Source organism: Bipolaris sorokiniana (genome assembly GCF_000338995.1).
Source record: "Bipolaris sorokiniana ND90Pr unplaced genomic scaffold COCSAscaffold_2, whole genome shotgun sequence".
NCBI classification, from domain to species: domain Eukaryota; kingdom Fungi; phylum Ascomycota; class Dothideomycetes; order Pleosporales; family Pleosporaceae; genus Bipolaris; species Bipolaris sorokiniana.
In genome coordinates this window covers 2,059,542-2,075,115 of record NW_006911896.1, presented here as the reverse complement: position 1 = coordinate 2,075,115, position 15,574 = coordinate 2,059,542, and the positions used below count along the sequence as shown (strand labels likewise).

The following is a 15,574-nucleotide window of genomic DNA, read 5'->3' as shown; positions in this document are numbered from 1 at the left end:
AAACCCAAACACCAACACCATCCTATCGTTAAACATTATATTCCCCGCCTCTTCTCCCGCACTCTCCATTAACCTTCTACCACCCACCCCTCACCCTCCTCACCTTCTCCTTCCCCCCAACTCTCCCCGCCGTAACGCGCCTAGCCCACCTCCTAATCGCCCAACCCCTGGCCAACGCCTGGAAAGCCAGGACATCGCTTTCTAACTGCCTGCGTCTCTCCTCATGGATATCCCTCCAGCGCCGCTGAATAACCGTCGCGGCATCCACCATTTTCTGTCTTGCCTGCGCAACGGCCGCCGATTCATGTGCAATTTGCATAGCCTTTATGCGCGCGCTGGTCTGGCGGCGGAGCAGGAAGCGGCGGAATGCAGTCTGGATCGTTGTTGCGGCGCGGTGGGTGCGAGCGAGGGGGAGGAGACGGGAAGCGAGGAAAGAGAGGGTTAGGAGGGTGAAATCGCGGCTAGGGATTGAGCGAGCGGTTTTGTCTTGGCAAGTGAAGAGTGCGGTGAAGGAAGCTGAGCAGCCGACTGCTTTGAGCTTTGCGCCCAGACCTAGCCTCCCGCCATCTGGGATGGAGCTGGTGAGGTTGGAAGGCAGATATGTATCGACGATGACCTCAAGTACTTTTGGGTCTGCGAAACTCGTTGTTAGGTTCACTACGCGGAGGCCATGGAGGCGGGCGACGGAGCGAGACCAGGAGAGGAGAAGGCGCTTGTGATATGCCATTCCGTCCAGCTCAGTCGTTTCTGGTTCTTCGTTGTCGGAATCGAGGACTTGTCCCTCAAAGTTGTCTCTTGCTCGGTACCATTGGTTGCGGAAACGCTCAGTCTCCTTGACTAGCTGCGGCCAGTCGACGAGGCTTCCTAGTCCACATTTTCCGACAAGCGACCATAGCATGGAGAGAGTCTTTTCGCGATGGCCGTCGACAATGTCTTCGGCTCGAATACCGCTGACTGCTGCGCTGGGCATTCCTGGGACACTGCTCAAGGCTGCAAGGGCAATCTGTACGTTGTACACCTTTTGTGGACGGCCAATAGCTGGGTATTTGAGATGCTGGGATAAAATCCAGGCATCCTTTTGTGACACATCGCTGGTCAGCAGCTCGCCGGTTGGCAGGTTGAGTGTCACAGTTTCTTCCTGCTGTGCTGGGTAAAGTAGCAACTCCACCAGATGATTGAGCATGATGCCATCGCGAAGGTCGATGGCGATGTTCTCAATTTGATACGTGTACTCCTGAAGCGGGTATTGAGCATGCTCGACCTTGTAGTTGAGATGGTGGAGCGGCCGGGTAATGTCGCCATGCGAAGGGAGAAGCATCTTAGACAGCTGATGCAGGATCTCCACAGACGTCTTGTATGGTGATGTCGTTTGGAACAAGCAGCCCGACAAGGCATTGTTGGTCTTTGCCTGGTCGAGAAGAAGGATCAACATCAGACTTCGCAGTGCGGTACGGCGCCACGACCAGCCCTGCGATCCAAAATCGTCGTCACCACGTGTGAGACTAGCAATGCTACCGCCTCCAGATTTGACGCGAACCGCGTCTTCGTTCTTGATAAAAAATGCAGATAAGAAGCTCTCGATCGCACGGCGTTCAGCGCGATATTGGCGAGATCCATCGTCCGAGCAAGTGGAACCGGTAGACAAGCGGCATGGTGTGGTGATTTGGCGGCCAACAATCGTCTCGGCTGCAGCTCGCAGTGCATTCAGATCGTACGACTTTGTCCACAAGTTGAGGAACTTCTTCCGCAGACCAACATCATCCTTCAACCTCAGTGTCTGGGCCAAAAGATCCTTGGGTATGCTCAACGCGCCACACTGTAGCGAAGCCTGCAGACGCTTGTGCAGGGGCGGCATGGCAGAGTCGTGATAGATGGCAAGCATCTTCTTGCGCAAATCTTCCAGAGTCTGTTCAGCATTCGGGTCCTTGTTTGCCGAGTCAAATACCGAGTTTAGAAGCTGTGTAATGGCAACTTCTTGGTAGGTGAGCCAGTTGTCCTCGTATAGTTCTGGCTGAACAAGATCCTCGCGTAGTACTGGGTATTTTTCCTGCGGCTGTGGCTGCTTGCCAACTTCATGAAGCATGGTAATGCTGCTTGCTACACTCCCAGTCTTCTGTCGCCGTAATGCTGTGGGCGGGGACTTGTCGGTATGGAACGGCGACGAAGACAGCGGTGCGCGCTTCGCCTTGGCCAGCTTTGCTCGTTCAGTCTTGATAGTTGATCTCAAAGACGCACTGCTATTTGCAGTGGAGGCAGTGACATCCGCTCGCGATTTGAGTGCCTTTACTGGAACATCGTCGTGACCCACATTCGATCGTGGCCGCTTTTGCGTTCCTTCAGTCCGTTTCTTAGTCTGCAATATCCTCTCCGGCTCTTTGGTTGCGCTGAAATGGACCTTGGGGGCTTTTGGCAGAGTCTTCTTCACCTCTGGCTTAATGAAGTTGATTTCAATGTGCGTTCCACTGCCCTTCTTCTCATATACAGCCATGCCCGGTGGCATGTTCTCCTTGCCACCGCCTGAACCTGCGATATCGCTCGAAAAAGATGTACTCTGCGTCGACCGCGATGTTGTGCTGAGAGGACCGCGTTTTGGTGGCGCGGCGAGCGACTTGCGAGGGACTTTCTTTTCCTTCTTCAAAGCCGGTAAAAGATTGTTTCCCTCCTCTTCCGATAGTGTGACAAGATCCAGTCCAAGATTTGGGGATGCTTCCCGAGCGTTGCGCGGCGCATGTGTGGGCTGTCCTGGATGGATTGTAAACAAGGACGTGTCGTCAGTTGGGATGTATATCGTCCTCCTGCGTGCTTCTTTCTTAGGGCCCTGCTTCTTGAGCTCTTTCTTATCCAAAATGTCTTCCTGCAGCTGTATAGTGGCATTAACTTCGGCGGCATAATCTTCACTTGGCATGTGCGACACGCGTCGTCGGGCGGGCTTCTCGTGTTGTGGTTCGGGGACAGGCGCTATAGGCTTGGGCATCTTCTGTGCTGGATGGGCGAGAATCGTGCTCTTCTTTGTCTTTGTGGCCGCGGGAACAACGCTGGCGCGACTCCTCCTTTTCACTTCGAAAGCTGCACGCTGTTGCTGTTCCTCCTCCTGTGCGACATCCTCGAAAATGTCTAGCGATGGGTTGAACGCAGGCTTAGTGGCATTGCGCATGGGTCTTCGGGGCTTCGCCTGGCGAGCGGCCGCCTTTAACTCGGTTGTGTATTCGATATTTGTGGTAGTGTTGTCGTCGTCAAGATAGCTAGGCGCGTATTGGCTTCCGTAGCCAGGGTAGTAGCTGCTTGTTGACCCGTAGGGCGCCGGGCATGGCGTGCCTGCGGTGTACCCGTACATGTCGGCGGCTGCTATGTAAGTATGAATTAATTCGAATAAAAAGAGCGCCGGCGCATAGGTAGAGGGTTGTCGTCGTGCCCAAGGGAGTTGAGGGTGGATTCAAAGGTAGATGCGTTCACGCTTAGCCGGTTGTGGCGTTGTTGTGGATCCCCCCATTGTCAATATCGTCGCTGGGGCAACATCAACGTTTCCAAACACCATCTCGGCTTCCCTCGGCTTGACGTCACTCATCCAGCTGAATGCTGCATCGGCTCTCCATCACGATGCAATCCATAAAGACTAATTACCACTCCTCTGCGCCTAGCGTCACCATAGACATACGTTTACCATTACCCCTTTCCATCTACATACGACAGTATTCTTGATACCTAGGGAATGCCCCTGCCAGCCCGAATTGCTTTTGCAGCCTCGCTCTGGGCCTGGTCCTCTGCATATCTCTGATATATGGGCAAATAGTGCTGCCTGTCGCTCAACGTTTCCTTGACACTTTTCCTAGCCTCAACAGCAGCGAGCCACTTCCTGAATCTCTTCCATACCTCCTCATCCTCTTCGCCCTTGCCCTCGTCAGGAATACCCGAACCCCCTTTGAAGTGATCAAAGACCCATAGCCTGTTGGCCCAGGGCGCAATCACAATGTCAATGAGTCCGAATTCCTTGCCTGAGAAAAACGGTCCTTCTTTGTCCATCTCCCGCGTGAACTCCTTGACGTGATTCATGAATTCCTTTTGCTTTTCTTCGAGCCCATCGCCTTGATGCTGGAGGAAGCGGTGGTACGCAGGGATGATGCGGCTGCCTACATAATCTGTCCAGATCCTTGTTCTTGCACGCTCATAGGGATCCGTAGGCATCAAGTGCGGAGTGTGCTGCGGGAATGCTTCCTCGAGAAACTCGCAAAGAACAGTGCTCTCATACAGCGGCTTCCCCTGGTATTGCAGTGTAGGAACAAGGCCGCGAGGATTGAGATCAAGCAGAGACTGTGGCTTGTGATATGGGTTGACTTCAATGTATTGATATTGGATGCCTTTTTCCTCAAGGGCAATCCATACACGCTGGACAAAGGGGCAAAACCAGCCCGAGTAGAGCTTCAGAGGACACTCGGCTGAGTGAGCCTGGGTGAGGTTAGGGTTGTGATTTGGGGATGATATTTGTTATCAACCTACCTTGACTGTCACTGCCGCCAGGCCTGTAGCCTCTGGATGAAGGTCCGCATCAGGGTGATCTTTGCCCATGATTTTCAATTGTATGTAGTGATGTAGTTGGAGTAGTTTTCTGAATTCAAAGAAAAGTGGGAATTGGGTGTTTCGTGGTCAAGCAGGCAATATATAGCCAGAGCAGCCATTTGTGCAACCTTTGACATTACAACCACTGGGGTCATCGTTTTGCAAATGTGATGCTGGTCATGACGAATGCGGGGCAAGGACAATGACGCTGCACGACACCCCACTTTTGATGTCCATCACCATATTTCCAACCTACTCATTCCCGTACGACTTGTTGTTCAGAGTGTATATGTAATCTGTGCATTAAATAGCGAAAATGAATCTGCTTTCGTGAATATAATTCTCATGTTTTCATTCGCATCTCTGACAACTATCCACATGCCCATTGCTAGGCCCAAGATAGCCTGTCTACATCTTCTACCTGGACAATCTCTATCCACCCTTTTACACCCCTCGACAAAGCTTGAATCCAACTTTTAAGCGCAAGTCACAAACGCACTAACAAAAGGCCCATCGCCGGTCACACACCCGCCCACAGGCGCTAGGAAAGCCGTCCCCGAACAATCTGCAGTTTGATAAATCGTCACTGTACACCATCATCAGCTACTACATCTCCAGTTCTCCATTCCTCTCTCTTTTTCTTCTAATCACTCATGACACGCCACACCTCCCTTTCTAACTCTTGAAAATAATGAAAAAGGGAAACTTACCACTACACCCCTCCGAAACCCTCGACGTACTATAACTCCGAATCGTCACTCCAGTATCAAACCGGTCAAGCGGCTGACACACGTTTCCATTACCAAAAATAGGATCCGCATTAATCAGCGTCGAATCTGTGCATCCTGGACCAGAGTATTTGAGACCTACGGCGACGAAGGCGCCACCTTGACGAGGTAAGAGAGGGGAAGCCGTGGCAGCTGCAAGGAGGGTGAGGGCGGCGGTGAAGTGCATTGTGGAATGGCGTTTGAGAAATGTAGGTGGTGAATTGGTATTGGAATCTGAGACTGTTTGTTGCTTGATCTACCTCGAGAGAGCAAGCAGACCTTTTTATACTCGAGATTTCTGTCCCATCCTGCGCTCTTTGCTGATGCTTTCGTTGCAGAACCAGCACTTGGCTCCTCTGCCATCACCATCGTAACCAACAAATAACACCCTATTACTTCATAGAGGCCAATGCTTCGTAGTTGGTGGTAAAGATACTACATCCGCTTTTGAGAAATGCTCTGCTGACATGGATGACCCGCCAGTCAGATTGGTGCGGGATTTCCATCCATGTTAGGAAGGACGGTAAGCTGATTCTTTTGGTGACTTACGAACCCCCACGCAGCTATCCAACTTTGATCAGATGGCTACGGGCTTGGTAACGACAAAATGGACTAGATCGTTCCGTGTCAGCGGAAAGCGCTGACGCTATAGCTCATCAGTGGTTGCACAAGACTACCGTGCACAAGTATCTGGCGCTGTTGGTGGCTGGAAAGCGACCCCTAAAGCTTACAGAAACCTCTCTTTGAGGAAAATAATAAAGCAGGCTCCATCACGTGCGTTGAGCCACGTGCTGAAATCATAGTCATAGAAACAACCACCCAACTCATCAAGTTGAGCTCACTAATCCCTAGACAACCCACCTCAAAGTTTCGCTGCAAATCTATGTCCATCTCAACTCATGCAAATCATAGCAATAGAAGCTATCGATGCACTTACATACTCCTCGCCTTCTCAAGGTCCCCACCCTTAATCTCCCTCAAAACCCCCGTCTTCGCAACACCCCCGACCACATTCGCAACCACAACCTCCTTCACATACCCCAACGCCCCTGTCTCCGCCAAATAATAAACCACATACTCCGTCTTAACCTCAATCAGCGCCATCCTTGGATCATCGGGCCCACCATCGTGCACGCCATCACCCAAGTCGCCAAACCACGCCGCCGCACCGCGGCTCCAGACCTCTTTGATGCGCGGATCGGAGTTCGAGCAGGTGGTGGCGGCGCCGGTGATGGATACCCAGTCTTGAGACCGTGTGTCTTGGATGGTAACTTGGACTTTGGCGTTTTGGGCTAGGTCGCTGAATTTTTGCGAGTGCGTGTTGGCGAGGAAGAGGAGGTCGGGGCCGGTGCGGCGGGCGAGCGCCATGGAGCGGCCGATGGGGCCTGTTGATTTTGTTAGTTAAATGTTTTGTTGGATTGAGGGGGGGTTGGGGGTGAGTTGGAGGGAGAAAAGAGGGTATGTACCGACGCCGTCGCGGAAGGTGTTTAGCATGCAAATCTTCTTTCCGTCGACGAGTTGGAAAAAGTCTTTGATTTGCTGGTCTTTGGGAGTCTCTTCGTCATATTGCTTTGCGACGGATGGGTCCGTCTTGGAGTTCACCTCGCTGGCTTTGAGTTGCTCTGGCATGCTGAATGTTCGTGTTGTAGAAAAGTATCTGAAGGTAGGTCTGGAATGTGCTGAACTATGGACTGCAGTTTGAATTCGTGGTAAAAGTGTGTTTGTACAGCGTAAAAATAGTCGAGGGGCAGACATGGTGTTGGTATATGCTGATAGTGGATTATTTTCGTGGACGTAACGGTGAGATCAGAAGGTCAAGTAATGGCGGGTATCGGAAATCGAGAGGATCGCACACAGCTCATCGAGAGATGAACCACAGGGAACATGACGTCGATATAGAGCGCACTCAGAATGGTGGTGTCACATTTGGTGGAGTTGGGCGCCTCACACATATGGATGACGACGTCGTAAATCGCATTTCGGGACGCGGCACGCTAAGGGCGCGATCCTCCCGAAATGCATGGTGGCATTTGCCTAATGCACGCCACAAGATGGCAGTTGAACAGTCCTCTCTGAACTGCAAGTCGTCAACAACACGAGTACCTCATCACACTCAATCACAGTTACAATTGCAGTTAAAGATAATATAATGAAATGTGAAACCGGAACTCCATTAGCTAATCGCTACCCAACCCGTCCATATAATCATAACAGTTTTAATACTCATACCTCAGCATATGAGCCATAGCAAGATGCTGAAAGGGGTACTGGTATATGCAAAAGGCGCCGTTGACAATCAAAGAATCGGATGCATAGAAAGCATCTACAACTCGTCCTTGGCGCTCGCGGCCTTGTCCTTGGCCTTCTCCGTGGTGTCCTTGACAGCCTCCTTGGCATCAGCAGCAGCCTCTTTGGCGGCATCGGTAGCCTTCTCAGCAGTTTCCTTAACAGCGTCGGCAGCGTCGGCGGCAGCCTCCTTGGCGGACTCAGTAGCATCTGCAGCAGAATTAGCACTCTTCTCGCTGGCGACAATAGCCTCGTGAGCAAGTTTATCAGACATACCTTCAGCAGCGGCCTCGGGGACAGTGGCCTCAGCCTTGTGTGAGCCGTTCTCCTTGATGAACTGAACCAAATCCTCAACAGTGCGGGAACCAGAGTAGTCAATGGGGGAGTCCTTCTTGCCAGCGGCGAAGAGCTTGATGGTTGGGAAACCTTGGATCTCATCGGGAACGTCGTTGGCGGTGGCGTCAACCTTGGCGATAGTTACGAGCTTGGAGAGCTCATCGGAGGCGTAGAGCTGGCCGAGCTCCTCGTACTTGGGAGCAAGAGCCTTGCAGTGACCGCACCAAGGAGCGTAGAACTCAACAAGGACATCCTTTTCATTGTCGAGGACGAGGTCCTTGTAGTTGTGGGCGACAATAACCTTGACGGGGCCATCGTTGGACTCGGGGATGGGCTCAGACTTGATGCTGGGCTCGATCTTGTCAGCGAGGAAGTCGTCGACGAACTTGCCAATGCTCTTCTCGGTGATCTTCTCCTCCTGGTCGAAGGGGAACTTGTCGTTCTTCTCGGTGCGCTGGATAGCAAAGGCGGGCCATGTGCCGATCTTGAGGTTGAGGTTACCAGCGTGCTGGCCGAACGCCTTGGCGTCAATGGTGGCGAAGTTGATGGCGCCCTTGTGCTTGAGGGCGAGGGGCTTCAGCTCCTTGGCGAATTGCTCACGCTCCTCGGGAGTCTCAGCAAAAATGTATGCGAGGGGAAGGCCAGAGGCCATGTAGTCGGCGTAGGTCTCAGGGCCAACCTCGCCAATAAGAGGGGTAGCGGCGACCTTGGCGAATGTGCGGATGGCGTCGGCCTCGAAGGCCTCGGTGAAGACATCCTTGCCGTCGTCAAACGACTTGTAGAGAACGAGACCAGGCTGCTTGACGCCCTCAGCCTTGGCGAGAGCAGCGTCGTTGGTGGCACCGAACAGGTAGTTGTCGCGGAGGCCATTGGCGACGGCGGTAAAGGTCTCGTTGGAGGCCTTGTCGTCGGCGGCGAAGTAGCCAACGAGGACAACCTTGTCGGCAGTCTTGAACTCCTCGAGGGTGTCCTTTGTGACCTCGGAGACAGCGGGAAGGGCCTGCTTGGTCATGTATGAGATCAAGCTGTCGGCCTTGCGCTGGCCACTGTATGGCGACACGTTCTCGAGGCCGCGGAAGACCTTGAGAGTGGGGTAGCCTTCAACACCATACTCCTGGCAGAGATCCTGCTCCTCTGTGCAGTCGACCTTGACCAGGGCAATGTCCTTCTCCTTGAGAGTTGTAGCCGCCGTCTCGTACTCGGGGGCGAGCGCCTTGCAGTGACCGCACCATGGGGCGAAGACTGGGAGGCAATTGTCAGTTGCGCCATTGAGAAGCGGGGGAGCCGGGTTGGGGTGGCAATGCACTTACACTCTGCGAGGACAAGGTCGTGCTCCTCAATGAAGCCCTTGAAGTCGTCTGTCTTCAGCTGCTTAACATCGGAAGCAGCAACGACAGCCGCAAAGAAGGCGGCGCAAACAGTCGAGTACTTCATTGTACTGTGGTGGGGTGTGACGTGACAGAACGGTGAAGTGATAAGAGGAATTGGGTTTGAATGTCCTCTGCACAGCGAATGGAGTAGAAGTAGAAGTAGAACAGTGAGGCGTGGGCCTTTTATTTCTACTGGCCGTCGTGGCGGAACATACACTGTGAACACCTTGCCTGTTCAAAGTGGAGCACCAAATGGGCCTAGTGCGCAAAGGACCCACGTACCCTGCAGCGGCCCTGATGCGACCTTCACCAATGTAAGACCACGTGTGCCTTGCTGCCCTCGGCCGCTGCATAGCCTATCCTATCTACGTATACTACTATTCACCTTCTGACCGGGGTCCCTCTCTCTATCCTGCCCGCTTGCCCTTCCATTCATTCTGTCTTCCCGATCTAGTTGCGACTAGCCTACGGCGCTGCCCATCTCCAATGCATATCAATAATCTCTAAACCCGTCCTAGATTTACCAGCCTCACCTGAGCTGCGTATCAGCCTTTCCAGAGGCCAGGTGTCCCATCGAATGATGTTCTCAGGCGTTCACCTTATTTGCGGGTCGCTTAACCAATTCTAATCAACATCGGCAAATGGGGTACCATCCTTCGTACTTGTCCCCATGCTCGGCCCGCACCAATCCGGCTACTATTACGAGAACTTCGAAGGCCTGATGATGTGCTCAAGAGGAGCTGACAGCTATTAAAAGCAATCTAATTTGTAAAAAGACACGTGGAGCCTATTCTCTAGATAAAAGCAACGTATACCATTGACACCGGTACTTAGCGCCTTCAAAAATCATCTTCTGGAGCAAACCTATTGCGATTCTTAAGCCAAGGTCGTGTCTAGTCGTGGCACAGGTACGCGTCTGTCAGAACCCATTGGATACGCAGACACCGCCTTTGGTGATCTTCAATATTTCGGCCTTGTTTTCTTATTCAAACGAAGGTACATTCGGGTCCCCATGTTGACGGTGTAGTTGACGGTGTAGGCCTGCACAGTGCGAAAAAGAATTCGCGGTGCCAGGCGTTACAGTACGCGACGAACCATGCGGAGGGAATTCAGCCTTCAAACTAATCACAGCACCGGTATGAGGGTGGTCACGAAGCATACTCTTTTCTGACGTTACACGAGCATCGCCTGTCAGATTTAACTCTGGTGTTACTAGAGGCATGTCACTTGTAGTGCGAATTACCAATTTCACAAGCGCATGGACTTTATTGCCCAGATACGGTATGATGGGGCCAGGGAAAAAAGTTGCGTTACTTAACACTGTGGGAACATCAACCCCCAATCCCTAAAAATAGCGACTTCTACTCCTCTCCACTTCCCCATTTCCCCCATTTCCCCATCCCCACAGCCGTCCGCTTTGTCATATGAAACCATGGGAGAATATCCGCCCTGCCGTAGCGCAATACAATGACGTTTCTTGCTTACCTTCATACCGACCAGATTCTTCGTCGTCAGATTCGCCGCGGAGGTGCCCCGCCCGGCTTGCCCAAACCGTTCACCCCGCAATCGCACATAATACACGTAGTCCGTCTGGCGTTTTGGTCTGCGGCACGTGTGTCATGGTCAACAGACGCCAAATCAGTTTCCACCGGATAAATGGGCAGAACTGCCGTTATCGACTTCTGGACACTGCGCTCATTGGCTACGATTCACGCATAGCTCCGTCTTGATGCTTTGATTTGTAAACTATAAGACTGTTGAACGTCGTTCTACTTTGGAAGTTGTTTTACGCTTCTATCTTGCGGTTGTTATACCTTATGTTCCACTACAACGAAAAATACCATATCTCAGAAAGAATCAGGTTCAAGTGAAGAAAAGATGGCGGACGTAGAAGTGCAGTATAAGCTTTCGCAAGATCAAATCGACTTCTTTATGGAAAATGGTTGGCTCAAGTTGAGCAACTGCTTCACACGGGAGCAGGCTGATAAACTGCAAGAAACCCTTTGGACAAGACTGGGCATGGACCCAAACGACATGTCAACATGGTAAGTTTCTATTCTCACTCAAATCCGTCGATTCACTCTACCCTTCTCATTACAATTCGGACATGGTATACATACATATATATTTTTGCAAAACATGATCCCAGCATACCCTTCCAAAGCTACCCAACTAAACCCACAACCACCCAGGCACACCGAACGCACAAACATGCCCTTCTTCCACGAATTCCCCGTCTCCACCTTCGCCCCCAAAGCCTGGGCCGGCATCTGCAGCCTCCTCGGTGGCTCCGCGCGCGTCGACTCCAATGCCTCCACCTGGAAAGACGGCTTCATCGTCAATCTCGGCACACCTTCCGGCCACAACTCCGTCGTGCGCCCCCAGGACCTGCCCCAGTGGCACGTCGACGGCGACTTCTTCGTCCACTACCTCGACAGCCCCGAGCAAGCCCTTCTCGTTATCCCGCTGTGGACAGATATCGTGCCTGGCGGTGGAGGCACGTATATTTGTCCCGCTGCCATCCCGCATGTGGCTAAGCATCTGTATGAGAATCCTGAGGGTGTGAGTCCGCGTATGACGCCTCGGGCGCAGAATCCAGAGTTCGTCGAGGAAAAGGGGCTGGAATGGTTTAATAACCTCGCTGCTAGCATGCCCGATGATGCGTTTGTAGAAGCCACGGGCGTCGTGGGCGATGTGTATTTGTTGCATCCGCTCATGCTGCATGCTGCGTCGAACAACCAGCTGCGGAATGTGAGGGTCATTACGAATCCGCCTGTTAGCGTCAAAGAGCCGTTTGTGTTTGATCGGCCTGATGGAAACTATAGTGTTGTGGAGAGGAAGACGATGAAGGCGTTGGGGAAGGAGCGGCTGGAGGGGTTCAAGATTACGGGGCCGAGACAGATTGTTGTGCCGGAGAGAGTGCGGATTCAGGAGGAGATGAAGAAGAAAGAGGAGGAGAGGCTGAGGAAGTTGAAGGAGAGTGCGGGGTTGGATGGGGGAAAAGAGGAGGCGAAACAGGTTGCTACTGCGGCTTAAACATGAAATCTTTGTTAAGGTGTAGATGTGATCTGAATATTATATTTACATTATTTCTTGGGTTCTAATTGTATTTGCTACAAGTAATATCGCGTTTCTCATCCCTGCATATAGGTATATCATGATCTTTAGTTTCCAGTCCACCAAACATAGTTGTTGGTTTCCTCTGGAGTATCATAGATGAGCTTGCTACTCGAGTTCTCTGGCCTCTCGGGGAAGACGTTGAAGTCGATATCCCAGACCTTGAGGTCCTTGGCCTTGACGGTGGAGCCCTCCTCGGCCCAGATGCCGAATCCAGTGCTGTCAGTGCGGGCAGGGTAGATACGGGTTGTGAGCCAGAAGCGGTCGTTCACGTGGATCTCGACCAGGGAGCCATCAACAAAGATGTCCATGTGCAGAGACTCAGTGGTGCCGTTGGCAAAAGTGTATGGGTAAAAGTAGCCAATCATGGTGTAGTTGGCAAACTCGACAATCGTAGACGAGTGCGAACGGTCGACATTGATGGTGTAGTTCTCCGGGCTGTACCACACAACGGTCTGCTCCTCGTGGTTGGGCGACTGCGCAATAACGACACCAGCAGGGCCAGTGAAGTCGGAAAGGGTAACCTGAAGATGCATATGGCTGGTGCCGTTGCCGGAGACGTCTCCGTTAGCGCAACCATCCTTACCAGTGTCAATGACTTGAGGCTCCGAGCCATTGTGGAGAGCTTCGACAATCTCGGGCAGAGGGCGGGCACCAAGAGTGTATCCTGTAAAAGTACCGTTGCCGTGCTCAACAACACGAGTGTTGCCTTTGGTAGTCAACTGCGAGTCGTTGTTGACCAGGTGGCTGGTCTTGATGACGTACATTTCCCGAGGAATGGCCATAGCGCCTTGGTACCCTGTCTGAGTAATGGCAAAGTTGTTGTTCTCCTCATTAGCCCAGCCCCATTGAATGCGTCGGTCGTTCTTCGAGTCCACAAAGCTGGTTACAGCGTAAAGCAGTCCGGAGTCGATCGCACCACCGGCAAGCGGAGTGAATTCGACCGAGCCATTTTCACGCTTGTTGACTTGTCCCTCGTTCCAGAGACCCCATTGTGCACGGGGGTGCCAGGTAAGGTTTCCACCCTCGGTACCCATGAGTGCGTAGTAGTGAACATCGTCATCCTCGTCCTTCAGAGAGAAAAAGTTTGATCTGTCACAATCAGCTTTGAGTTCACACTGTTTCCACTGTCAATACTTACACCTCGAAGTTGAAACCGTATGTTCCAGTCTCAAGCAGAGAACCAAGAGTCTCGTTCCTCTTTGGCTCCCAGAGAGCACCCAAGAAAGTCCAGTCAGTCAAGTTGGTTGCAGGGGCGCTGTAGAAGGGAATGCGACCACCGCCACCCTCTCCCTTGATGCCAGAGCCCATGGCCATGTACCAGTGTGGCTCCTCATGTCCAAGGAGAGCATCCATTTCCGGCCAAGGCTGGTGCAAGTCAGTGGATGTTATATGCATAGTTCAATTGACATAGTCATACCTCAACGAAGGGATCACGCCATCCGGTAATGTTCCAGCCCTCTGGCGGGTGGGACAAGATGGGGTTTCCAGCATACTGCTCCCAAGTCTCACCACCATCATTGGAAATGGCAATGCTCTGCGTCTCAGTTCCGGGGATATAAGGTAGAGCCCAGTTGGTAGGCAAATGCTGTACCGAAGTGTAGAAATTGATAAGCGTACCGTCCTGCTCACCCTGGAGGTTGTACGGCTGGCCGCTGCCGGAAAAGATGCCCAAACCGTAGTAGCTCGAGTTTCGGGAATCAGCCCTGGGTCCAGTGCCGAGAGACTGAGCTTGGTCATTTTCCCAGCCTCCAACATCAGTCCATGTGATCATATCCTTGGAGGTGGCATGGCCCCAAGAGATGTTGCCCCAGTTCACGTGGTTGGGGTGCCATTGGTAATGCAAATGGTACATTTTTGTCGTAGGATCGTACAGCATACCGCTTGGGTCATTTAGCCATCCAGCGGGCCCACTGAAATGGTAGGTCGGGCGCCATCTTGTGAAGAGGGTGTTGTTACCCAAACCCTGGATAATGTCTGCAGTTAGCACAGCGGGCAATTCCTGTGCACCGACAGCAGACAGTGTGCCGAGTGCAAGGCTCAGAAGAGGGGAAGAGCGAAACATCGTGCTCAGAGGTGGATGATATCGACACTGTAGATAGTTAGTCGCTTCGTACATAAAAGCTCTATCTCGTAGCTTTGTTCATAGTATCTGGTTTTCGAACAGAGGATACGTAAAGGAAGCTTGAACCACACTTTGGAGGCAACGAGAACATACCGGGATAATGGGCTGGCCGTTCGATACCGAAACTTCACAGCAGGAATGCAGACCCTTATATACATATTTGTTCCTGGCGGACTAAAACTCCCCACTTGCCTGACCTGGTATACGATCATACTAGTGAGATCCAAGGCCATCTCGTCGTAGCTCAGACAGTCTTGGTGCGTACACGTTCTGGGGCTACGAGTCAATAGTGTTGATTGGGCAGATACTATGAGAACCAGGATGCAGTCGTTAGCCTGGAAGGATCCCCGCATAGTTGCCATGCTTGAGCCCCATATTTCTCCACATGTGGTAGAAGGCGGCCGTATTCCCGAACTTTGTTTGGGCGGGTTGGTGACCGCATCATGTATTTTCCTTCCTCACAGCGGCACAATAGACCGTGACGAACCTCAAGACGTGGGTATCTCTCCGATTGTCCTTGTGATGTCTGGATTTAGTTCATAATGAAGAAAAGTTTTCTTCAAGCCACAACATAGCGTAGGGCTTAAATCACCGAGAACGGACCTTGGAAAGTGTGGAGTCCTTTGCGACCGAGTAACCTCCCGAGATCCAGGTCGCCATGCGGACGCAGCCCAGATGGCGCAACGGTGCCGGTAAAAAAGCAGGGAAATACTTGCATTTTGTGGAGATGGCTTGCGGAAGTGCAGCCGCTTCACAGGAACGATCGTGGGGAGAGACGGGTTGCTTCAATGGAATGCCCGAACCGTGTGCTATTGGTCTAGGGCAGTACCGGATGACATTCGACGGCTATGCCGAATTGGTGCGCGAGATAATGCATGAGAACATCCATGAGAACATCCATGAGTAGCAGGAACATGGTATCACCAACAATGCCCAGCGCGGTATTTACACATGTGACATATGTTCATGCGTAGGCCCAGAGGCTGTATAGCCGAGAAAGATGGGTGTCGCAATGCCAA

General features: G+C 52.2%; 4 protein-coding genes across 4 annotated transcripts; 1 reads left to right on the top strand and 3 right to left on the bottom strand.

Annotated features, from left to right (window-relative positions):
* Positions 1 to 76: 76 nt before the first annotated feature.
* On the bottom strand, positions 77 to 7,076 carry COCSADRAFT_167813 (uncharacterized protein; the record flags this gene model as incomplete). The annotated part of the gene is made up of 3 exons (XM_007697970.1): positions 77 to 3,342; positions 6,263 to 6,706; positions 6,788 to 7,076. The coding sequence occupies 3 exons, from the start codon at positions 7,074 to 7,076 to the stop codon at positions 77 to 79; spliced, it is 3,999 nt and encodes a 1,332-aa protein (XP_007696160.1).
* A 362-nt stretch (positions 7,077 to 7,438) lies between these two features.
* On the bottom strand, positions 7,439 to 9,457 carry COCSADRAFT_33475 (uncharacterized protein). The gene is made up of 3 exons (XM_007697363.1): positions 9,254 to 9,457; positions 7,884 to 9,185; positions 7,439 to 7,817 (listed from the first exon to the last, which is right to left on the bottom strand). The coding sequence occupies exons 1-3, from the start codon at positions 9,375 to 9,377 to the stop codon at positions 7,645 to 7,647; spliced, it is 1,599 nt and encodes a 532-aa protein (XP_007695553.1). The 5' UTR covers positions 9,378 to 9,457; the 3' UTR covers positions 7,439 to 7,644.
* A 1,649-nt stretch (positions 9,458 to 11,106) lies between these two features.
* On the top strand, positions 11,107 to 12,413 carry COCSADRAFT_274274 (uncharacterized protein). Its single transcript, XM_007697969.1, has 2 exons — positions 11,107 to 11,358; positions 11,506 to 12,413. The coding sequence occupies exons 1-2, from the start codon at positions 11,192 to 11,194 to the stop codon at positions 12,347 to 12,349; spliced, it is 1,011 nt and encodes a 336-aa protein (XP_007696159.1). The 5' UTR covers positions 11,107 to 11,191; the 3' UTR covers positions 12,350 to 12,413.
* Positions 12,414 to 12,477: 64 nt separating this feature from the next.
* COCSADRAFT_157010 (glycoside hydrolase family 32 protein) lies at positions 12,478 to 14,495 on the bottom strand (the record flags this gene model as incomplete). The annotated part of the gene is made up of 3 exons (XM_007697968.1): positions 12,478 to 13,522; positions 13,572 to 13,798; positions 13,851 to 14,495. The coding sequence occupies 3 exons, from the start codon at positions 14,493 to 14,495 to the stop codon at positions 12,478 to 12,480; spliced, it is 1,917 nt and encodes a 638-aa protein (XP_007696158.1).
* Positions 14,496 to 15,574: the final 1,079 nt, after the last annotated feature.

Coding starts and splice junctions, on each gene's coding strand:
- COCSADRAFT_33475 (XM_007697363.1), bottom strand. CDS start 9,377: ATGAAGTACTCGACTGTTTGCGCCGCCTTCTTTGCGGCTGTCGTTGCT. Junction 9,186..9,253: donor CGACCTTGTCCTCGCAGAGT/GTAAGTGCATTG, acceptor ATTGCCTCCCAG/TCTTCGCCCCATGGTGCGGT. Junction 7,818..7,883: donor CCCCGAGGCCGCTGCTGAAG/GTATGTCTGATA, acceptor ATTCTGCTGCAG/ATGCTACTGAGTCCGCCAAG.
- COCSADRAFT_274274 (XM_007697969.1), top strand. CDS start 11,192: ATGGCGGACGTAGAAGTGCAGTATAAGCTTTCGCAAGATCAAATCGAC. Junction 11,359..11,505: donor CCAAACGACATGTCAACATG/GTAAGTTTCTAT, acceptor ACAACCACCCAG/GCACACCGAACGCACAAACA.